At 37.8% G+C, this 26,014-nt stretch overlaps 1 protein-coding gene across 2 annotated transcripts in view; it reads left to right on the top strand.

Annotated features, from left to right (window-relative positions):
* Cip4 (formin-binding protein 1-like Cip4) overlaps window positions 1-26,014 on the top strand; it is a 202,038-nt gene that overhangs the window by 168,039 nt on the left and 7,985 nt on the right. Inside the window, exons 5-9 of one of the 2 annotated variants that reach the window (XM_083144549.1) lie at window positions 2,500-2,757; window positions 4,095-4,280; window positions 5,437-5,655; window positions 21,494-21,591; window positions 23,181-23,546. In XM_083144549.1, coding sequence (XP_083000675.1) covers window positions 2,500-2,757; window positions 4,095-4,280; window positions 5,437-5,655; window positions 21,494-21,591; window positions 23,181-23,546 — 1,127 coding nt within the window. Of the gene's footprint in view, window positions 1-2,499; window positions 2,758-4,094; window positions 4,281-5,436; window positions 5,656-21,466; window positions 21,592-23,180; window positions 23,547-26,014 lie in introns of both variants that reach the window. The other variant, XM_083144548.1, reaches the window with a different exon arrangement.

Raw genomic sequence — 26,014 nt, 5'->3', positions numbered from 1 at the left:
TAAGTAGTTACATCGAAGACGTAAGTACTCTGTGAAATAACCTCTAAGAACTAAGTTTGGTCTATCTCAACAAATTCACACATGAAGCTGACTAATCTGTGTATTCCGGAATCGTTTGTAAACCACAGACGTCAGGTGCCTGGGCCTTTAATAAATATTAATACTGTATTTTGTGGTGTATGAATACTTATATACTTAAATATAAAAAATTCACTGCTAGTCTCCTTTTGTGTTATTGACGTTGTTCGACGGCAGAATAAAAATTTGCACTAGTAAAAAGTAAAACCAAAGAAAAAACTATATAGCCTTTTGTGCCACTTTTGGCTAATTTCCGAAGATCGGGATGAGTGATGACCTGATGAAATTGAAGAAGAATGGACACTCACAAATGCCCATGCCCATTCCGGGTTTCGAACCTGGGACCCATGATGTGCTAACCACAGGGGACCTCTCCTTCGTAAAGACTCAAGGGGAAGAAATTATAACTGATCTGACAGTCTCAATATTGCAGAAATGCCACAGAAATGGGCAATAGCCAGGGTTAAAATATGTGCTGAACAATGTACAAAAATTGCTTTTGAATACTTCTCTGAAATTATCTATCTATTTCACTCCTTTATTCTACCACTCATTAAATCAGCACCATCACATTCTTCACAAACTATTTTTCTTTCTAAATCCTCACCCACTCAACCCAGAGAGAGTAGAAGTACTAATAGCTGAAGCTAACCCACATGCAGTTAAAATCTCCAATAGGGACAATGAATGGCTTCCCCGATGGCACAGTGGTAGTGTCGTTGCTTTGTAGTCAAAGGGGCCTGGGTTTGATACCTGGTGGAGGCACATGGCGCAGTTGTTCGGATCACACTTTAAACCATAGGTCCAGGCCCAATTAGCCTTACTGTGCATAAAGTGGACTTAAAACACCAATTCAAACTCCAATAGGGTGAAGTTTCCCATTCCGATCTAGAGTTTGGAAAATGATTTTTAGACTTTCGGGATTATCAAACAGTTGAGAAATTTCAAATTATCAAAAAATTAGAACCTGAGGACTTAAAACTTGAATGGTAACAAACCATATGGGGAACTTCTAATGAAATTAAAATATTCACGCTATAAGTTCACAAGCAGCTGCGTCGAGCAGAAATTACATGTATCATTATAGAATTTGCGAAATGTCAGGAGTTTTCAGAGTATTTTCCAGAGAAATTCCGAAACTATCGGGAAATTACAGACATTTGCTTTGCAGTCCCATCTGGTGTGTGGAATTAATTTCTTTCCCATCCGTATCCTGTTCTATGCGCTTGTAATTTATGGGAACAAAATAAGTCTGAAGAAATTTTTACGGACAAGTCTCTGCTTATAACGGATAGAACAGGAAATCTGGTAATTTTACTGAACCAAAAGGGGTGGGGGGGGCTGTTGAACTACTCCTTAAATACGCCCATGTATAATATGCTACTCCCTTTAAACAATTATGGTAATGTTTCTTCATCATATCTGGTGCATATCTGTTAAAAAAATATTGGAAATAAATGTGCTCCCAGTCCATGGAGAGTGAAAAATCCCCTTTCACTCATTAACTTCAAATTTTCACTTCACAGATTCAAATAACCAGACCAATGTTTTGACACTCATCTAGGCGAGCTCTTCAACCTTCCTCCTTTCTATTCATGTATTTTTATATTAAACATGTTTCTAGGTTACTTAGACAGCATGCCTCCCCGATGCTGTAGTGGTAATGCCGTCGACTTGTAATCAAGATGTCCTGGGTTATTATTGACACATAGTAGTCTGGATCCCACTTTAAACTGTGGGTCCAGTCCTGATTAGCCTATCTGTGCATACAATGGACTTTAAAAAAATGTGACTGTCCTAAATATTAAGTAATATAAAAAATAAAAAAAGGTAAAGTACTCCCCTGTGCTTGGCCATGAAGGCATATAAGGGGTGGGGGGTAATGCCCCACACACTCTTGATCTGGTCGTGAGTGGGGGTGATGTGATCAGCATCATGCCCCTGACCGCCTTTCACCCCTGGGCAGGTGCCGGTGCCATTAGAAAAGTTCCCGGATTTGAACTGGCCGGGGATCGAACCTGGGACCTTTAGAATGGTAGTCAGACACATTACAGACTGAGCCACCGCGGCCACTAAATAATAATACTTTCATAAATACCCATGCAAGATAATTGCTTCTCCCCCGACATGAGACATGATAGATTTCCCTGTCATTCAGTTCTTCTTGCTTGCAGAAAGAAATTGTACCTCTCGTCCTTGCATACAAGGAGAACCCTATGACTGGTTCCTATCCGTAAAAAATAAGAAAGTGCTCTCAAAGGGGATGAAAGATGTATTTTGCTCATTTTCCTGAATGGAGTTGTGTCGTGTGAATGTGGATAAGACTCCTACACTTATAAGAACTACATATATTATGTTTTATGTACCAGATGTGTTTTTTTAGTATTCTAACCTAAAAATACTTCTTGGTCTGTTCAACAGCATTTGCAGGACGGATCTCGGATGATGGCAAACTTGAACAACCAAATTGCAGCTTTGGACAGGGCAAAGAAGAACTATGAGAAGGCCTTCAAGGAATCCGAACGGGCATTGGACAACTACCAGAAGGCAGATGCGGATTTGAACTTGTCGAGGGCGGAGGTGGAGAAGCAGAAAATGAACATGTCCATCAAGTCCCAACAGTGCGAAGACAATAAGAATGAATACGCCAACCAGCTCCAAAAGACTAACGAACTCCAGGTATGTTGTTGTGCATTGGTAATAGTAGATTTAATTTGCTTCATTCTCTTGTGCTCACTTTCAATTAGTAAAACAAGTTATGCAGTGCAAAAAGACTTTTAGGTGAAAGTTATTTCAAGAACTTTGAATCAACTTTTGAGCCGAGCCTAACCTTTGGCCTTCGCACAATTTTCACGTAACTTTACAATGAGTTTTTACATCGTCTATGTGCCACAAATTATTTCTCATAGCTGATCCAGTTAAATTATTTTTAATGCAGATAGCAATAAGAGGTCAAAAAGACTAAAGTAAGTTTTGAGACTGAAGAGACATAGAGGTTGCATACTGAATTGACATAGGCACCTCAAAGTCTGTAAAAAAGCATCCACTGTGCAAGCACAATCAACAGACAGAGGTGATGATACAGTGCATGCTATCGAGAAAACTGCTTTTTTTTTTCCCCCCCAAATATTGATTTTTCCAGCTCCCAGCACATGTCGCTTGTCTCCTCAGCCTGATCAAGCTCCCTTAGAATGTGACCTATAAGGTGAGGCTGGCTGATCTGCAGTAAAATTATTCTCGTTTGTCTTTGAATGATGCTATGAAAGATTGTTTTTTATTATTGATTTATTATATACCAGTCTGCAAAACCTGGATTTTCTGGATAAGTCATGGAATTTACTTTTCTGTAAATGTCGGGGAAATTAACTTTTTCTGGAAAAATCAACATTTTTGTGGTGGTGCACTAAAAGTAGGTTTTTGAACAAAGAAGAATAGAAAAAAAGAAATGTATAATTTGTTGCAGACAAATTATACTTCAGTTTCATATACTAAGTATACTATGTTTTGAACTATTTTCATGTTGCAATCTATTACAGTGACTAAATTTTTGTGTTGTATGGTTGATGTTACTAAATTTTACTATAATTATGTATTATTTATGGTATAATTATTATGTTTTTTATAAAAGCACACCTCTGATGCCCCTCTCCAACAGTTATTTTCTGTTCGGTTATCTAAAATGGAGTGACCTTTTCACACACATATGTAAATACATGAATTGCCCGAATGGCTTGGTCTGGCAAATGTGGAAAAGTTGGGGGAATTTTGTATCTACGAAATTGTAATGGACATCCTGTTATATTTTGTATTGAGCCGTACATTTATTTTTGTATGAAGAAACATGTGAATATAAATCAGTGTTTGTACATTAAAAATGCATATTTGTCTTGACTGCATTTGCACAATTAAAGTACTTTATTGCATGTTGAATATTATCCATGCATCATGACAGTCTTTTGCACACAATGTAGCTTGTTTTGTGAAGCTAAATATAATATTTTTCTTCTGAATTTCAGTATCAACATTACAACTCAATGATGCCTGATGTATTTCATCAGCTACAGGACCTGGATGAAAAGAGAATTAAAAATATTAAAAATTTTATAAAGCATTCAGCAGAAATCGAAAAGAAAGTTTTTCCTATTATTAGTCAGTGTTTAGAAGGTATTATTAGAGCTGCTGATCAAATTAATGAGAAAGAGGTGAGTAATATTTTTATATTGTAATTTTAACTGTCTCTACTTTCAAAATAATCTAGAAATTATAACTAACAAAATTCTTAAAATATGCATTCCTTCACACAACACAAACTGCAGCCTGGAAACAATCTACAGTGTGTCCAAGAAGTATTTGTACACCTACTTCCATGTATCATGTTGCGACTGTGTTCATAATTGGCGGGTATTATTTATTCAACTTTACATACACTTTATCATCACAGGACAATTGGTAGTGAACTAACTCAACCTATTGATTACAAGCCTTAGGACTTCAATGACTTTAGGTATTAAATATTATTAGAAAGTGTTAAGTATCCAGACATGGACTAAATCGCCATAATTTAAATTTTTATTTTTTTATATTCTTGTTCATTTTGTTCACTCACAAGTATGTTATAATTTAAATAGATAAATACATATCTATCATGGGGTAAAGTGTCCTGTAATCTAGGGGTACAGGAAGTTCTCAGACTCTCTTGACAAGCTTTTGCAGGTTTATGCAAGTGCCCTTAGCTCGTGGAAAGATTTCAAGTTGCAACAGATCAAAATATCAGTGTGCAAGGTCCTAGGGTGATAAGTGCAAAAAAAAATGGATCAAGTTAAAGGCAGTTTATGATGTTATCAGAGAAGCTGTAATTTTATAAAAATCAACAAAACTGAGCCATCATCAAGAGATCAGATATGCAGATTTGGGAAAAAGCATTCTTACCTGGTTTCAGCAATAACGTATCGCAGCGTGTGTTGAAGATAAAAGTGATCGATAGAATACCTTGTTCCTCAAAATACAATTATGATATGACATGGTATCTAAAACTGATTTGTAAGTAATTCTCAGTTATACGTATTATTTTCTCTTCGCCTTGACATACGTATAACTCGTTCAACTATATTTGTACTGATGATGATGGTAATAATAATGTATACATTCTGCATCATTAAGTGTTTTTTTAATATCTTGTCGGCAATCACCAGTACAAATATTCATTGTGGCGTTAGATTTGAGCTGCTCTTAGATAAATCTTGTGTGGTGTAGTGTGAAAAAAGTATCAGGATGTTTATTCTTACCAAGGTGTACATTTCATTATTGTTGGTGACAAAGTAGAGTTCTGAGTGTGTTTTTTTCTATTGTGCTCTGTAGGATTCACTGCTTGTGATAGAGAGGTATAAGTCTGGTTTCCAACCTCCGGGAGACGTTCCGTTTGAAGACCTCAGCGCAATAAAGAACGGGGAGGTTCCTCCGCCGTACCATGTTGCAATTCAAAGCATCAAACCTGAGGCTCTAACGATCAAAGGAACAATGTCTGCAGGGAAGTTGAAGAAGCGAGGGGGCATCTTTGGAATTTTTAGTTCAAATAAGGTACAGTTGCATGTTTTGGTAGAACTTTTTGTAGTCATTTCTGCATTGTGATGACATGTACAAATTCTCTTCCTGCATTATGATAATACTGAATGTCATAATAATGTACTGTAATTGAAACATGATAGCATGTGAACAAATGGAGAAGAATTGTTTCTGTTACATATAAAAAGGTTTTATTTTGGTGTCAGTTTTTCAGTTTGCAACCTGAGAATAGTATTGCATAATATTTTTTTATTGTTAGTATTTTCATTGTTTAATCATTCATATTTGCTCATTTTTAACAACATTTTAGTTTCCACCTTATTTTTGGGTAAGGGAATTCACCTCACTTCATAAAGAAGAATAATGTGTATGCATAAGAACTTAACGACCACATTCATTTTCAAGATCGACTTTTCTAACCTGCCTTTATGGCTGTGGGATTTAGAATTAAATATATACACTACAAGTGTAGTGGAATTGGAGCAAAATAATATAGGCACTTGAAGATGACAAAAAATTAAAAGATAATAATTATTCCATGGGATGCTTGTGACTAAGGAAACATCCTATATTCTCTCAACAGTATCTTTCATACACAAACATCTCCATGATAAGCATTTAGGTATACTAAATTATTTGATTCTTAATTTCTCTTCCTACATAATAAAGTGTATACATGATATAAGCTATCAAATGCTCAGCACATTGCAGACAAAAGGAAATTACTTTAACTGTAGTGGTATGGTAAGCAAAACTATTCATTTTTTGAAGAATGGAATGTTACATAGGGGTTCAAAGTTAAGAACTTTTCAGCCAACAGGTTTAATCTTGATTAATAGAAAGGGTTTATACTTGCAGTGTTAAAATTATCTCGCTTTTATTCAGTATGAGAAGTGTGATAACGTAGACAATTGCTAAGCACTTTAGGTTTCATCTTTAAATCATCATAAATAATAACATACATATAGACACAATTATAATTGCAAATATAATAATAACGGCACTTTGTGTAATCTTAGAAATACTTAACCAAGAAGGTACCTTTTGTTAATTTCTTTCCATTGTACTCATAAAAAATAATAAGTTGTAAGAATTTAAAAATAGATATATTCATAATAATTGAAAGTAATTGAAGAATAGATCGATATATCATGAGATAATAAAATTTGCACAGTTAAAACTTAAGACAATATTTTCAAAAACTCTCAAAAATGCATAAACGAAGTGATTGCCTTATTTTTTTCAGTTCTAGTCGAGCAAGTCATTAAATTCTGTTAATAGTAGTAGTTCATTTAAAAATTTATTTCATGCACAAGTAAGCACATAATGTATGTATCTGTATAATGTTCAGCAAAGTTAAACTGTGTATCAGTATACGTTTGGTAAACTAGTACATTGCATGTAATCGAGTAAGAATAATTACCAGTTTAAGAGAAAATCATGGTCTGTACTAAGTTGTATTTGTTTTTCTTATTTTCATTTTTTTCTTCAATGTCTTCCTTATTGGTGACTGGTTGGTGGACTTCTTTTTATATTGCTGTAAGTATGGAAGTCCAGATTTATAATATCATGCATCTCATTTGTTTGTGAGCGTTGCATGGATGACTGACATCGTGTTGTGTAGCTAGTGTGATGCATCAAAATAGGATCATTCAGGTCAACCACCTAAAATTGTTTGTTGCATGGTGTTTTCCTGTATGTTGTGAAATTTGAGAAGAAATGTACCGGTGGCCAGAATTAAAGTTGCCCAACTCAGAGCCCTCTGTCAGGCACGTATCCAGAGGGGGGGCTCAGGGGGCTCGAGCCCCCTCCGAAATTTTTCGATTTACACTAGATAAAATGAGGTTTTTGGCTTGTGTGTGTGAAATAAAATATTGTGATTATAATTTAAACAGAGATATAATTATCGAGGAAAAGCGGAGAATGTTGTAGAACCTGAGGGATAACCCTGTTATATTAATATTGTATGTAAACTTTTCTTGCTCTTTCGGTGTTGTCGCAACGAACTTGAGCGTTATTTAAAGATTTGTCAGCATTTGGAAGTTGCACAACAAAGCACTGTTGAAGGCAGCGCCATGAGTCGGGCATTCTTGGATTACTAATTCTCTGAAAAGCTCGAGAGGGAACGTTCTTGAATAGGAAGTGGAGTCGAACTACAAAACATTTTATGTGCGGAACATTCCAGAATATAATATGGATATAAATACGCGGATTCAATTTCACGGTTGGTCTGTACAACAGAATCATTCAATAAGACTTCAGGAGTAAGTGTGACAGTCGATCAGTGATCCGTTAGTGTCCATTGACAGTTTTATAAGATGTAGAGATTTGGGGGGGGGGGGGAGAACTAGTGACACATTTTGATTTAAAGTGCTGAAGTCGACCACTATTACAGGTTCGGGTCAAAAGCTGAAGACATTGCCGACAGTGTAGTGCTAGTTTCGGGTCATGAGCCGAAGAGATCGAAGGTCTCTAAAGTAAATATTTCAGCAGTAACGGGCATTGGAGCACCATTTAAAAAAAATTTAAAAAAGGAAATAAGCTGCACAGATCAACTGAAAATCTAAGTTTTGAGTGACGATTTATTAGTGGCCGGACCAAGTTTCCTGTATGCAGTCCGAGAGTTTCGTGGGTTAAAAAAGGACTTTTAAGTCAACTGTTTTGGAAAAACACTCAAACACTAACTACCACAAAGGGGCAGCCATGAAGGCCGAAAATTTTATGAATGTCGAGAAGAGAAAGCAAAAAGATGTTGCATATGTAGAAATTTTAGCGGAAAAAGCAAGCTGGACCATGACTCCAAAACCAGGGTCTCTGGCATATACCGTGCCATTCTTTGTTCTACCAAGTGAGCTACCGAGTCACCCTTGGCTTCGCTTGATCTTTTGCTGTCGCTGTAGAGCAATGGCACGGTATGCCTGGTAGAGTCTGCATTTTCCGCTAAAATTTCTGCATGGCTTGTGCAGCCTGTCGTGCCGCTACGGTATGAAAAGTTTCTGTTGATTGGGTCACTCATTGCAAACGACGTGTGTGTGCCTTCAGACTGATATCTTCCTAAATCTTGAAGATCCATGTCACAAGGATGGAAAATTAGGATTTTTGTCAAGGTTACGTTTCGAAGACAGGCGACAACACCATAAAGGATCATATCCAAACCTGGGAGACACATTCGAATGGGTCCCCGTGGCTGAGTGGTTAGCACATTGCGCTGCGATGCCAAGGGTCCCGGGTTCAAATCCCGCTCGGGCATGGTTGTTTGTGAATGTCCATTCATCAATTTCATCACTCATCCCCATCTTCGCAAATTAGCCAAGAGGCACAAAACGCGAAGTTAAATAAAATAAATCAAATCAAAACATTCGAATGGATTGTCCATTGCATAACAGCTTCGTGAAACGAACACATACATATACTGAGATCTTTTCGGCACAGACACAACGTTCGTACATTGCAACAGAGGAGTCGAGTGATAAAAAAATGTCCCAATATAATGTTCTGAAAGAAAAAAAAAAGCAGCTTAAACAGTGGCAGGTTTAGGAGACAGTTGATCTCCATTTTTGGCTCCGCACTATGGCTTTTTAATGCCAACCTTTGTCTACCAAGAGAAAGTAAACTCCCCCCCCCCCCCCCATTTTAGAACTGAATCGCCACCATCGACCTTAAACCTTGCGATGTTCTACCTATACCCCTGTAAAAAAATATATGTTTAGCCCCCCCGAAAAGAATTTCTGGATACGTGCCTGCCCTCTGTAGCCTGTTTCAGGCATCGTAGAACTCTGAAATTTGGGTGTTGGATTGTGTACTAGAGTTTTATTTTTCTATGTTATTAGAATATAAATAGTATCCTGAGAGATATTTCATACCGAGGCGACAAACCACAAGTGTCGCTTGGAAGCGAGCAGTCCGTAATCAATGCAGCCTTTCGAACCGTAGGAACACAAGCTCTGACTGCACCGTTTCCTCAAGGTGATTTTACACCAAAGCGACACACGACAAACGATACGAGGATTTCACACCAAAGCGGTCCAAGGCAACTTTAATACCGAAGCGACACATGTTGCTTGGAAACGAGCCAATCAAGTGCAACATATCACATCGTAGCAGCATGACGAGAAGCACAGGCCAGCGTTCGGTTGGTGAAATCCTCAAGCGATAACTGTCGCATGTCCCTTGTCGCTTTGATGCGCAATCTCTCTAAATCAAGACACTCATTGCATCGCGCATGCGTGAACAACAAATCACGGCAACATGTTGCAAGCTATTGAGGAAATGGCCCAGTTTGAGCGATGAACAAGCGACAAAGCGACACATGTGGCTTATCGTGTCGCCTAGATCTGTTGTTGTAATGTGCGGTTTGTCGTGTCACCTATCTGTTGTTCGCACAATTAGCAGCGAACGCTTGCCAATAGACTGAAGGCACCATGTCGCTTGTCACTTAGTTGGGAACTTCTCCTGTAGCGCGTCGCTTCGGTCTCAGCACCCTTCCTTTAAGGAGCTGTCCGACCGAAGTAACAAGAAGCACGCGAATACGCCATATGAACGTGTCGTTTGCTGTTTGGACACTCATGTGCAATGAATGCTATTTTACAGTCTGGAAGTGTGTGTCACTAGTGTGACAGTGTGAACATCCCGTGTCGCTTGTCCCATTGGTTTGAAAGTTTCCTTACACTCATGTCGATGGCACTAAGAAAGTTTTGTGGGGTTCCCCTTGTTGTTTCATGGAATCATCATTATCATCATCGCTGCGATTAGTTTAAAGCAGAAGAAAAGAGTCAGTAAATATCAAAAATACAAATGCTTCAGTGTGTATATCTTTAAAGGAAATGATGATGATAATAATAATGAACCTAATTCATACACAAAAATTTAGTTGTGAAGAGCATTCCATGCGTATTTTTTCTCCCATATTATTAACGAAAGTATGACGATAACAGTACGTTGTCGACTGTCTAGAATGTTAGTTAATATCTTCGCGACCACTGTACCAAATATCATAGCAATTTTCATATTCATAGAAATGCTTCATGTAAAAGAATCAGCCGTTGCAGCGAAAACTCCATTTACTTCCATTATAAGCAGACGAATACCAAGCACCGGGTCCAACAATAGCGCCTCTAGCAGATAATTTTCGAGTGGAACCAGCCGGAGAGCGCAGAACCGTGCCGTTTTCCACACTACATTATTCAAGGTGCTGTAATTACTACCATTCTGATAAAACAACTTCACCACCAGCAATGCATGTTCTTTCTTATTTAGTGGCATGGTGATCACTTCTGAACTTTTGTTCAGCACTCACATTAAGTGATTTAGCTGAGTTATTAATTAGAAAGACATTTGTTAGTGGCTGGAAGCTGCCAGAAAATAATCTCTCGTTTATTACAAGATTGCAAGTTAAAGAAATTCATACCAATTGGAGCAGTTTGTCATTATTACAACCCATCATGGAAGTACAGTGCCACATTTCAACCTGGTGGCAGAAAATTGAACCTTTTTTTTTTCTTTATTGCTATCCTCTTCCCCATGGTCTGCATAGTGGATTCACCAAATTTCAGAGTTCTACGATGCCTCAAACAAGCTACAGAGGACTCTTTGAGTTGGGCAACTTGAATTCTGGCCACCCTGTATGTAATACTGACAAACTCGTGAGTGTTTCTGTAAAGATGATGTGAGTGTAACATGTGAGAACGATTGTCTACTTCAGCTGATAAAGTTGCAACCTCGTAATGTTTTGTTTACTGTAATTTGTGCCATTCAACTTTTCTCGGGAGGGGCATATTGAGTCCCCCTCCCCTCATCCTTACTAAAGGTTTAATTGACACTGCATGGTTGTGCTTGATATGTTAAACAAGTAACTTTCATATAATGGTGTGCCTAACAGATATTAGAACATCCACAAATCAGTATCCCAACATTTTCTAATACAATCTCCCAGCTATTTTCCACAAATCCATCTAAAGCTATTTCAGAGGTTACTTAATATTTTACACAACTTTTTTGGTGGTAGAATGGTGCTGAAAATGAAGATTGATGATGAACTGTTGAAATTAATGAAGATACATACACATTAATTTTCCTTTATACTGTTGCTAATTCAAGTCATTAATGGTAATATTGGATGGTATTGAACAAGGCTTGAATAGACAACAACAAGTATCCCATCACCTTTTGTTTTTAACCTCCTGGGTGGTGTGCAAATGGATGACACGTAGGGTTTGACTCGGGACAAGAAAAACACTTAGGCAAACATTGTCTGGATTTTACTCTTGTGTGCTCAGACTGTGGCTGGATTTTACTCTTGAAAGCTCAGACTGTGGCTAGGTAGTACCTTGAGCCTGACCAATGATCACTAGGTTATCAGGTCAGGATACCCCATTACAATGTAGAAATTTTAGTGAAGAATGCATGCTCGACCAGGACTCAAACAGAGGTGTCTGGCATATGGGGCCATTGCTGTACCAACTGAGCTACTGAGCCAGCCTTGTTTTCACCTGATTTTTCATGTTTCGCCATTACCTGTGTGGAATTGTCTGTGCTAGTTTTCTGCAACGGAATCTTTTGCCTTTAGAACACTAGTGACTTCGACAGTGCCTAACTCAGTTGGTAGAGCAATGGATTGGATTGATTTGTTGTTATAAGTCTACTTTATGCACAGTAAGGCTAATTGGGACTGGACCTACAGTTTAAAGTGGGATCCGAACCACTATGTGCCTCCACTGGGAATCGAACCGTTGACCCCTTGATTACAAGGCGACGACGCTACCACTGCACCATCAGGGAGGCTGGTAGAGCAATGGCAAGGTATGCTAGAGACCTTGGTTTGAGTCCTGGTGGAGCCTGCATTTTTCACTAATGTTTCTACATTGTACATCCTGTATGCACTAAATCATAAGATCATATCACATTAGCTTGATTCTACAATCTTTAATTCTCACCTCCTCATTTTGTAAGGTCTACTGACTTCCAATCTTAATGGCATTCCATTCGCAATGGTCCATTAAGATTGGACCTGTCTACAACATATTAGGGATGGACTGGTATGAAATTTTTGTCAATACCAGCAACTTACCTTAACCGATGGTCAGTATTCTACCAGTCCAATGAAGAGCATTAATGTTTCTGTCACATCCCAATTGATATCTGTAACTGATGATGGAGTGGAACGAGTTTTACCTTTGGAAAATGAACTACATATTTACACGTTTACATTACAGGGGATATGTAAAAATAACTAATTGGTAGAATTTTACACTAAATTACATGCTACTTAGAGATATATCAAATTGGTAAAATTATTGGTACTTTTACCAGTAAAGTGATATGCCAATATCAATACCCATGGAAATACAGATTAATCTGCCCCAACCTACTAGGTATTAAGTTTAACTGCATTATTGGCTTCCAACAGCAGCTACAATAAATTTTGTGATTAAAATAGAAAGCTTCATTCCAAATTCAGCGATTGTTATATTTTTTTCTTGCAACATACTCCCAAGCAATAGAATGAATGAACAGTGACCAGCTTGAATCAGCTTTTGATGTATCTGTTACTTTCATTTTCATGTTTAATTTCGTTTTAAGATGATATTAAATGTTTTCCTGCATCCTACAATGTAAGTTGAGATATTTAAACTTTGGCTTGTGATGCGCCAGTATTATCAGTATCACTTACGTACCTAACTAACCTTTTTCGTACTGGAACTAGAATATGGACTAGTTTGTCTAAAAAAGTTCATGTTTTAGCATGTAGACGTTCGTTAGTAGTTAAGAGAAATCATATTTTACAACTTACATTCTCCTTCATACGAATCAAACTTCTAGAGCATTAAGCATACTTCATACACATTGCCAGAAAAGAATCTACGGTACTATAGTGTGTGTGATATCCATTGACCTCATAATGAGTGAGGTGTGTTCAGAATGTCCAAACCTGCACATGTAAAAAAAAAAAAAATCTAAGAGTAACAATCATTCTCGAAGAATTGTAGACTAGTGGTGAAAAGTACTTGTATATATGTTTATATATATATATATATATATATATTGTTAGGGGAAATGAATTGATGAGTTCTGGAATGTTAGCTAGAATAAATTAGATAAATGTAGGGTTAGAAAGGAAAGAATTTAGCTATGTTTTTCTTCTTTAGAAGCTGTAAATTCTAAGTTTGTGTTCTTTGCTCCCATTTTTTTAAAAATTCTTTTTTGTAGTGAGCTTTCCCTTACCAATCTTATTCTGGTTATTATTTTCCTCTAAGTACTCTTCTATGTACACTATGTTTCTGTAGAGTAGCTCTGTGTAACCATAATGCCTAGACGTGTTGCCAAATATATGTTGTACTTCCTTATTCCATGCTTTCAGAAGCTCACTGAAGTGTGCTTTGGTTTGAAGGTAGGTTTTTCCTCAGTGGGATTTTAATTTTTGCTCTGAAGCTGTAGCAGAATCACATTCCAGTCCTCATGAGAGGTTTTTTTTTTGTTTAGTGAAAGTAACAATGCATGTTGTACTGTAATAATTGTTGTAGTGCTATTTAAATCGGAAGTAGATTTTTTTTAATCCATGTGAGCGTTGAAACAGAACTGTCCTGGTTCAATTTTGGGGGGATGGTAGTTTTTTAAAATCCATCCAAATGTAGGACAGAACTGATGTGGTCCAATTTTTTGGGGTTAATGTTTCTTTGTTTGTTTGTTGTTTTTTTAAAATCCAATCCGAGTGTGGTACAGAATTGACGTGGTGCCATTTTTTGAGATGGTAATTTTTTAATCCATTATTAGTGTGGAACAATTTATCTGTTCCAATCCATTGGAGTTAATAGATTTTTCAAACTAATCTGAGTTGTGGACTGAATTGACCTGATCTCCCGGTGGAGGCACATAGTGGTTCGGATCCCACTTTAAACTGTAGGCCCAGTCCCGATTAGCCTTACTGTGCATAAAGTGGACTTAAAACACAAATTCAATCAATCACTTGACTTGATCCAATTTGTTTACAATATTATGTTTGGTACATAACTTTTATTCCCCAAGCCTTGTGTTGTAGCACAAGCAACCACTGCAATATTCTTTACATGAGTTTAGTGTATGCTGATTAAGCTACCGTGTTTTATTTTGTGGTCTGCATTAAATGGGAAAAATAACTCTACAACCAATTTATCAGCAAATTATTTACAAATATCCAACTTCCACAGCCAAAGAATTCACAGGTGGTCCAGTTTTTTGTTTTTCCCACATCTGTGTCAGCCAAATATTGCTGGGAAACCAGGCTATGCACAAGCGATCCAGTAATGTACAAATATACAACACATTATCTCATGGAAATGACGTATGACTGAAAAAGTTCCTTTCCACCACCAGAACTTTGCAAAATGTTTTTCTTTACTAAAACTTAAAATACAACAAAGAAAGTGAAATGTGGCAACAGTGTATGCATAAGCACTGTTCTGGTTTTCATTCACCCTGACTGTTCACTATGGAATGAAAAGCTGACTGAATTGGCTGTCACCCCTCCCTTCCAAGGTGTTTTAATTATTTATTTTTGAGATTATGTATATTAGCAGTGATGTGTATCATCACACCAGTTTTGTATCTGCCATAACACTTTTGAATACAGTTAGAGTACACCTCTGCCTTGCCCAACATTCCCACATATTTACCAGATTTCATTATACTCTGGAGTAGCTTCTGGAAGCATTTGTCAAACCTGAAATAACAATTGCTCCATTGTTCAGTGACATTTTTTATCCTTGTTCTCAGGATATTAATACACTGGTCGAAACAATTAGGGGAGCAAGCAAGATATCCCAAAACCAAAGTTGGAAAGTCAAAAGTAGCAATGTATGTTGATGAAGTGAGTGTGTCCTCAACCAGTACAATTCATCTGTGATGAATCATCAGCATGAAGAGCTCTCTAGTGACACCATAAGGCACGTGGCAGAATTTGTGATATGAGGAGCAATCACGAGGTCACTTGGGAACACCGGTTGTTTGTTGCTGGCAGACCGTAAGTGCAGGTGGGATTCAGTTGAGTAGTGTTTAATAGGAACGATGGCAGAACAACACGATTCAGGGGAATCTAGCGCATGGAGAGCCATTGGGAGGATGGAAGCAGGGCAAACACAACGTGAGGTGGCTGCAGCCCTTGGTGTGTCATGCAGTGTCATTTCCAGGTTGTGGACACGATTTCAACAGACAGGTACAGTAGGCCTGGGCAAGGTCACCCACGGTCAACAACTGTTAGGGAAGACCGGTACTTAGCATTGTCGGCTTGCAGGAATAGGCAGCAAACTGCAACTGACTTGCAACGCAGCCTTGTTTTGGCAACAGGAGGAAGAGTCTCGGGCCAAACTGTACGAAATCGCCTGCGGGAAAGGGGTCTTTATGCAAGAAGACCAATGGTGTGTGTCCCTCTGAATGCCCAACAGCGTAGGGCCCGCAGACAGTGGGCTGTGGAACATCGTGAGTGGGGACATGGAGAGTGGAGTTCAATTCTCTTCTCGGATGAGTCGCGTTTCAGTCTCCAGTCAGATAATCGACGCATTCTCATCTGAAGGGAACGTGGGACTCGCAATTATCCCGTACATGTGCGCGAAGTGTCTCAGTATGGTGGCGGTGGCTTAATGGTATGGGCAGGGATCAGTGTTGGTCGAAGTACCCCCCTGCACATTATCTGGAACGGCACTTTGACAGCCTTACGGTACCGGGATGAGATCTCAGGCCTCATGTCCCAATGGCTGCAGATATCGGTGATTGTTTCATTTTTGTGGACGATAATGCCCGACCTCACCGAGCACGTCTGGTTGATGCCATGCTACGGGATGAGGGTATCGAACGAATTGTATGGCCAGCATCCTCCCCAGACTTGAATTCCATTGAACACACTCGGAAGACGCATTGCTGCTCGGCCAGCGCCGTCTACAACTCTGCAACAGTTGGAAATGGCCCTTCTGGAGGAATGGGTGAATATCCCGCAGATTGTTGTTGATAACGTTATTGGTTCCATGCAAAACAGATGTGCAGCTGTCATAGCAGTTCATGGCGACCACACGCCTTATTAGAGGTATGGATCTGTTGCGTATCTGTCCATTTCTGTTGTCTTATCACCGTACTGTTCTCCTGATTTTGTGCAGTACCTTGCAGAAATCACCCCTAGAACTCTGTTGTGCTAATGACTCAATATACATGTATTGTACTGGTTGAGGACACACTCACCTAATCAAAATACATTGCTACTTTTGACTTACCAACTTTGGTTTTGAGATTTCTTGCTTGCTCCCCTAATTTTTTTGACCAGTGTATTTGAATAATGTAGACACTTGAAAGCATGCAGTTGAAGCACACTTGCAGGCTGTATGCAAGGCATGGGTTTACACCACATCCTGACATTCACGATTGTAATTATTGTGGGTTAGAGTAAGCACATGTTTTCCTGCTCTTTTTCCTTTGTTTTATTCTTGCTTGTGTGCCTGATTTTCTGTGAGAGATTCACATGATACACACAAGAACTGGTGGCAGGTGTTTATGACCTATGAGTACCCAGTTTTTCTTTTACACATTTATAGTTCTTGGTTCTTCCCAAGCAAAAAAATCAATCTAATTTCAAATTTGTGTTGTACAATTGTATTTAAGGTGAAATAATTTTTGGTTGTACCTGGTTAAATCTTGAAATAGATGAAATTATGACTGATGCTATTTTTTTTTAATGGACCAATATGAAATTTTGGCCAATACCAATAAAATGCAGATATCAAATTTATCAATTACTAATAACCAATCTACCGATCCAATATAAAGTTCAAAATGGTCCTTGAACAACCTGAATGGTTCAGTTTGTTGTTCTCTGTATTAACGGAATATTGTGAAAGCCAGTGTCTTTTCCCATACTTGTCAATTCCTCTCCAGTACAGTTGTGCTAGATCCTCTGTTGAAGGTGTTGGAAATTTGGGTATGGATTCTGTGCTTGTATGAGGCAATTAAATGTACTTCAAGGGCTCTGGAGCTCTTTGAAAGTTGTACCATTCTTCACTGTACATGTCCTGGTTTCTGATCAGATTGTTCCACAAACCCTTGTGTATAGTATGTTTGTCCAGAAGCATTTATTGTAAAATCTGAGAGGTTTTAAGGCATAGGCTGTTTGAAATGTGCAGATATGTACCAGAAACAATTGTGGGAGAACTATTCGTCATAGTGCGTTGAAGTTAGTTTTATTTGGTGAGAGTTGGCAACCACAGACTTTCATAGGAAGTGAAATTTTAACATTCCATGCTCCCAGCAGGTACAGGTAGGAGGAGAAAGAATTAATTTTACACAAAAACTTCCTTGGAGGAGTCACTATGGCTCACTGCAATAAACCCAAGGTGAATAATAGAAATCTAACATGGACCCCTGCTGAGTACGTACAATTGTGCCAAGTTCATTGAAAATTGTTCAGTAGTTTATGAAAGAAAATAATGTATAATGTAGATTATGAAAAATGCAGTGCAGCCTCTTCCCAAAAATCTATTCTAGAATCGGACAAATGTAAGCTAGGTGCTTGAATTTAGGTACCACAAAAGAGCAGTCATAATTTTTGTTGAGCTAGCAAATGATTTTGAACATAACTTTACTTTTGTAGGCTCATTAGTCATTACAGTACTAAATTTTATAAATTTTCCATTCACTTTGATTACTGCCAGCAAGGTGAAATTTTTGTGTAAAATTTACATTTTCTTCTAACTCGGCTTGATGGGAAGCAGGTTTCAAAATTTCATTTCTCATGAGAATCTGATTCATGCCATGCCCGTACGTGTGGGTATGTTCATGTGTGTGTCTACATTCATACGTGCAAGTTGAAAAGCGTGCACTTGCAAACCTTGAAGTGTTAAAGGTGTACTAAAAGTTTCCCTGAGGTTAAATATTAAGAGTGGTACATGATTCTAGAAATTACAACTTTCATTTTTCCATTATTGTCTTCTGTAACTTTGCTGTAAAAATGGCCCATATCTCAGAGTTGTAACATGTTCTATCTCGACTGCTTGAAACATTATCTACCAATGAAATCATGCTATGATCAGAGTCCATTATTCAAGGAAATTAATTTTAAATACAAAATTGGGAAATTTGATCTTTTCATTTTAATTTTAACAAATAATGAAGGATTTAAGTCAAAATTGAACTTCACTGAAATTAAGAACCATCAATTGAATATTTTTGTACATTCAATTTCATGGAAAGCCTGTTCCTTATAAACCGTTCATTATACAATTTAATCCCCTATATATTTAATAAACTGTTATGGGCAATTTGTGGATACTGGGAGGAGCCATATGACCGAGAATTCTAATTCTATACCTAAACAAATATAACATTTAATAGAAATTTAGAATATGTAAAATAATCTAATCTAGAACAAATTAATAACTAAATAAACTATTAGAATTTACAGGGAAACCAATCTACATAAATTTCCCATCATATCACCACACTCACCATACACATTGTTAATCCACATTGTTAAACTGAGCTTTACTAATGTGCCCCTTTCCCCGTGATGGTTACCACAAGACAAAGGATGCTAGTTTTCTCCTCAATGCTCTGAGTATGCCAGCCAATCAGCTTGAGGCATGAAGTCACACAATGGTACAAACTTATTTTTGTGGGCAGAGGGTTACACTTTTTATTTCACATCATCCCCTCTCCTGGATACACTCCTTGCTGCTTTGAAGTGTCACTCTCCTAGTCCACACCATTAACTGTGTTTTTTACGTTGTATGTCTGTATGTTCTTATATCATGGTGATAAGAGGGTAGTCAGTGAAGGATAGACTGTTGATTCGTTAATTCTAAAAATGCAGTTTTTTTTAACTGTACACAAATAGTTAAATTTTAATTTGATTATCATTTTGAAAACTTGTGTCAAAATTCTAATGCACCTTGGAAGCTGCATTATTTTGAAGATAAGTGTCTGGCGAGGTATTGCATATATTTTGATGTTCCCTTGACTATTTTTGAATGATGTATTGCTATGCCACATGCCAATATTTCCTGGGAATTCAACATTTACTTTTTTCTTAGTCTTCAAACTGCTTTTGCCCATTTATCTTAGTGCTAATAACTGCAGTGTATGGGAATAACTTGCTATTCTTTTTTAAAAATAAAAACCATAAATATAAGGAGAAATTATTTATTTCCCAAAAGTAACTTCCTTTTTTCTTCCAAAAATGTTTAGTTGTCGGCTTAAAAAAAAGTCCATCTCGATTCTGGGGTGATCTGTCTAATAATTCTCTAGTTTCTGCAGGTTTTGTGGAGTTCTTATTGAAACATTTCCTTTCAAAGTTCTAGAAACCACAACCAGTTTCAATTATTTTACAGGATGGAATATTTTTTAAACTAGAAAAAAAATTCTTTGGTATAGATTTTCCATGTTGCCAAATAGTTATCACTCACCTTTGATGCAAGTGGTCTTGGGTTCGATGCTTGTTCGGAGCTCCAAAATTTCAGTGTTGACCCAGCATTGTGAGATCAATTGAGGAGCTACTTGAAATCAGTAGTATCAGACCTGGTCTCAACAGTGGAAATGGGTCTCGATGCGCTGACCAAAGGGTCATTGTGCCACGAAGTAGTAATTACTTCTCTGACACAGTTCTCATACACGCATAGAACCAAGTAACGCTTGCCTTGAAAAGACAACATCTGTCTTGTGTTAATGTAGATATTTCAGCAAAAAATGCAGGCTCGACCAGGACTTGAAGCCAGGTCTCTGCCATACTGTGCCATTGCTCTACCACTGAGCTACCGAGCCAGTCTGGCTTCACCTGATTTTTCGCTGTCGCAGTTTTACCTGTGTGGAATTGTCTCGGCTAGTGCTATTGCCTAGTACCTCCCAGCGTAGAGATGTCAATTCAAGGCGATTTCGTTGCCGTAACATTTGCACAGATTATTCCACACAGGTAAAACAGCGGCAGCAAAAAATCAGGCAAAGCCAGACTGGCTCGGTAGCTCAGTGGTAGAGCAATGGCCCGGTATGGCAGACCCCCAGGTTTGAGTCCTGGTCGAGCCTGCATTTTTTGCTGAAATATCTATGTTGTACATGTCCTGTGTGTGCCTAATTTCATGCACTGTCTGTGTTACATTGAATTTGTCTTGTGATTCGCAGGCACCAGAAAGCAAAAATACCATAACAGCATTTCCCCAGCTGCTTACTAACTCCCATATATGTCTAATGTTTCTTGCAAGTTTTAACATTTTAAATTTCATTAAGATGATTGCAACTTGGAATGTGTGGGAGTTTACGTAGGTAGCGGATATATTAATCATGGTCCTTATGTTATGTAATTCAAGCCTTCACAATGCATTTGCCTGACTGTTTGTTTATATTTTTGTTTGTATTATTATGCAAGAGTATATTTGCATGTATGCACTAGTATGCATGTGAAAGTTTTTATTACTTTGAAACTTTCATAGTAGTGTCTTGTATATTGCAGATTTTTATTTATTATTATTATTTTTTTGTATATATTTATAAATTGGAAATATTATTGTAAATCCCCATAAACATGTAAAAACTCACTGTCAATATTATGAAGGATTGAAGTCTGTTTTTATTAAAGCATTGTCTAATCTATTGATAATTTTAGCAACATTTCTGAATAGGATGGATGGGGGGGTTATTTATTAGGGGAGGGTATTTAGTAAAATTTCGTCTCTCTTGAAATAGTGAAGAAACTATTAAATTATCTTGTTTCTAAGGCAATGCAACACTATGCCCAGATGACAATTTCCACTTCATGATGTGTATGATCTGTTCTTGCTTCGGCTATTACATGGCATAGATTTCTCACATTTTCATTTTCTTTCAGAACAATTTCTCTTCGTTTGACTCAAAGGAGGATTACAGCGACTTGCCACCAAACCAGAGAAAAAAGAAGCTCCAGCAAAAGCTAGATGAAATCAACGCAAAACTTCAACAGGAGACTGCTGCTAGGTATGAAATGACATTTGGCATACCCTGTTTATTAAAATTATTTGATGTCTTTAATTTAATAGTGCTTTTAAAACTATTTAGAACAGTAAAGTTTTTCAGGACGTGTCAGTTACCAATGACTCAATAATACAATTGGAGGATTTGTTTGAAGTAGAGGCTGTGCAAACATAATCACAGTTGGAAGACTGTGAAGTTAAGAATATATGTGTGAAATAGAGGAGAACTTCTGCTTGCTTGTCTTAATTTTCAATTTATATGGACCAGTATGAAGATTTTATAAGTACTAATGCAATCCTGACTTAACGTTTACTTTCAAATTACTCAATGTAAAACAATAAACTTCAAACCCTGCATCATGCTGTCTCTGTGGCCGATCATATTGAGTGATTGACTTGTGATCTTGCCAGCAAAGTTCCTGAGTTCAAGTCCGGGCCTGAGCATATATGTTCTTTGAGAGTGTCACGTCATGAATTTCATCTGTTCATTGTTTATCCTCATTGTCACAATTAGCCAAAAATTCTCAGAAGAAAAGTACAAAACTTGCATCATATCAGTATACAAGGTCAATAAAAATTATTAATGGGGTACCAGTGGTCTATAATTATTTGTCAATGTTCTCTTCACTGCTTTGGTATCTGAGAGATGACACATCAAAATGGTGACTGATGTAAAACAATGTTGTTGTTTTTTTTTAAACCACAGTCAATTACCACCATGCAATGTTGTTACATAACTCAGGATGATTTGCATTTTTGTTATTTAGCATCATTTTTTTTTCTTCCCACTTTTGGATAATTGTGGTGATGACGTGAGTGATGATTAAATTAAACTGATGAAGGGACACTCACAAAGAACAAAGCATAGCTTGCCCAGAGTGGGACTCGAACCCAGAAACTTCAGTTGCAGGATTACAAGTTTGCCCGCTAATGTGCTGGCATCTGTAGATACTCGTAATGCTATCTGATGTTGGTTAAAGCTATTACTACAGGCAAGCAGTGTTTACCTACAGAATATTATATGCAGGATTGACTCACCGAGAATTCCTAGAATTGTCTGAATTATGCAGCAATTATTGACTCCATGAATTACGCAACGTGAATTGTCTTCTCAAATGTGAAGAATTTCATCATTCGATAATCAAATCACTTCAATGTATATAAACCGATATTAAGAGTAATATTGCATTCAATGATTTGTTAGTGTTTATGTTTACTGCAGGAAAGAAACTCCACCCACTCTTTATTTTCTCAAGTTTGCTTTAAAAATAAATTTCAAACTTATATATATTCTTGCATTTAAGGGTGCTTATTTTTCATTGTGTAGAAGTTGTAGTTTAACTGGAAATGGAAAGCAGTTGCACCACTAAGAGCAATAATTTTGAAGTTGAAACTCTGCTCTTGGATACAGAGGAATAAGCTAGAAATGTTGATATTTATGTACTAAGCAGTAACAATACAAAGAAATGTCCTTGTACATAATTTAATTTTTACCATTAAAGCCTGGAATTATGTTTGAATTACATATACAGTAACAATTGAGCAGTGTGTGCCTATGATAAGCAATTTCAAATAAATTTTATTTTCCCACAGGGACGGCCTGATGAAGATGAAGGGAGTGTATGAGCAAAACCCTGCCTTAGGTGATCCAATGTCAATTGAAGGACAGTTGAACGAAAGTGGACACAAGTTGGACAAGTTCAGGCAAGAGTTGCACAAGTATCAGTGTTATCTGGACGAGATGGATGGGAAGTCGTCCTCAGTGCTAACGAATTCTCCAAACCAAAAACCTGCCCACCATCATACAAACTTAAACGGAGCCTCGCCTCGCGGTTCGTCTCATTCGCACAGGAACAGTGGGTCGGACGAATCATTAAGTCGCAGTGCCTCAGACTCGAGTGTCTCGAATCCGGTGAATCACAAACAGTCTGCACCTGGAACACCACTCCCATCACATGGGTAAGCATCACAATTAGTTTCTGTTCGTTTTCAAGAGGGGATGGCAGTGCTGGCAAGTATTACTTTGGATTAATTTGAAGACATGCAACAATCAAACCTGCAGATATTTTGAAATTTTTAACCATTGACGATGTTGCCAGTCAGTACAAATTTAATGTCACTGCTGCAAAACCTGGGTATCTTACAGGCTCCACTAAAGAAAAAAATGTCCTCTTAAATATACACAAATATTGTGTGAAAAGTAGAGTTAATAGCCCCGTCTAGTTTGCTGCACTTCATGACACTTGGTGTAGTGCAGGCATGCACGTGCACTCCGGTACAGCAAGGCCAGCAGTGGTGGCACACAGCATAACTGTTAACTGTTACAAATGACTTCTTTAACTTTTGATTTTTCATTATTTCTTTCGGGTTGCCTCAACAGAATCAACCTACAAGCCTCCAAGGTTTGTCCTTTTCCGATATGGTGCCATCAACACCCTCTCGTGGCGTGTTGACAAAACATCTGCGTAAGCACCCTGGCCATCCTGTAGCCTGCAATGCCACCATGGGCCCGAGAAATCCCCGGCGACCTTGAAGGTCCAATGGGAGAGCAGGTTGTGTGGAGCCAAAGTTTGTTTCCAACCGGTAATGCCGAAAGAAAGCCAGTGTGCCATCGCTTCAGTCTATTGATGTCCTCAGTGTTGCAAACTGCACGATTTAGTGTCCAAGGGTACTGTATACTGTCAGCGATGTAGCATATCCACTAAGTTAGTTAAAATTTATATTCATAAATAAACTAAAGTTTCAAAATACAGGAGAAACACCAAAATGTGATTGCTGATATACGGATGACATTCTATGTGAAGATAAAAGTTTCAGAGCGTTCGGTCTATTAAGACAGTTAACATATCCATGGACACATCCGCCAAATAGAGTTGGTAAAACTCGCTGGCCACGCTCACACTTTTTTCAAGTGCTTTGCGAGGTGAAAAGTTACGATTTTTCAGGCGGGTGAATTTCTATTTGTTTGTTTCAAAAACTTTAGTGTTGGCATTGTTTACTATGAACTATGTGGTGCCAAAGTGGATTTGTGAATATTGCAATGTGTGAAAATCTTGATAATTGTTTCAATCATCCACGATCGACAAGAGACCAACTGAAATTCGAATAAATGAACAACTGCGCCAGGACATTCATCTTTCCCTTAGAGACATTATGGAAACAGTATCAGGTACAGTGCTAATTTTTTTCAGTATAACGTACATTCTTGGTTCTTTTAATTTTTCGGGATCGGCTTCCCCAATGGAAAATGTCACCGCACGCCACTGAGTGCAGGTGTATTCCAGTGTCAGGGTGGTGCAAGGAAATTATGTTCAACCAAGTAGATGGAAAGCAGTGTTAAAATTCAGAAAATGCAACAAATGCCTGTCTGCTGCTTTAAACGTTAATTTGATTAGTTAGCACTCACCACGTAATCATACACCAAACGTGCACTGACCCAGAACGTAGGGCAAACAGTGCAGACACCAAATACACTACTTGACTCCAAATCAACGAACTAGACGACTCTGTGTTGCACCATGTAACCAACTAGACGCTTCGGTGCAAAGGGAATCAAAAAGAGCAGCAAACTAGACACGGCTAATGACAGCTATTTTAGTCATTTGATCATGTCATGTGAACATACGCATGTTTTAAAATTAAGAACTATAATATACCTGAATAAAGTACAGCATGTTGCAATGATTATCGGGGTTTCATAGTTTTTTAATTTCCCTTATATGTGAGGTACATGAACAAAGCTTATGTGGGAGTAAACAACATAGTGTACCTTATAAATGTTCAATATGAGTACCTTTCATAACACTGTACACATCCATCCGGTAGTCCAATGCTTATCGGTGCTTTTGTTCGACACACTTAGGCATCCAGAACTCCTTGCTTTGCAGACACATCCAGTTGTTTGAAACTTGTTAAACCATCGATGAATGTTGTTATCAGGCTGAGGATCACTTTCAAATTTCTTTCGATAAGCTCACTGAACTGAAACTGCAGAACCACATCTTGCAAATTCAATGACACAAAAGGGCTTCTGCACGGGAATCACCATCTTGTGCTGTGACTGATGGGAATCTAAGCACTCAGGGTAGCAAACTTACACAGCCATTCTTATTGTACATGTACGATATAAACATTCACCTTCGTCTGTTGCAATATACCAACTACTGTAAACCCCGACATTTTGGGACATGGTGTACTTGCATATCCATGAAAGTGAAACAGTATCATATCAACCCACCCACCCACCTACATTTAAAGCCCCTCAGAAATGAACCAATACCAAGTTTAACTTGATTTGTTTGTGGTCAGGTTTTTGTATTTGTTTTCTCCAGTGTGTACTATTAAAATACATACAAAGCAAAGCAAATCCATAATATTTCTCTTGTAGCTTTCAGCTGTTACAAACATATAAACATTGTTATAACATT

Source organism: Lepisma saccharinum, chromosome 23, assembly GCF_977018435.1.
Source record: "Lepisma saccharinum chromosome 23, izLepSacc3.1, whole genome shotgun sequence".
In the NCBI taxonomy this organism is placed as follows: domain Eukaryota; kingdom Metazoa; phylum Arthropoda; class Insecta; order Zygentoma; family Lepismatidae; genus Lepisma; species Lepisma saccharinum.
The sequence above is the reverse complement of the archived record's forward strand: the minus strand, read 5'-3'. Positions and strand labels throughout refer to the sequence as shown.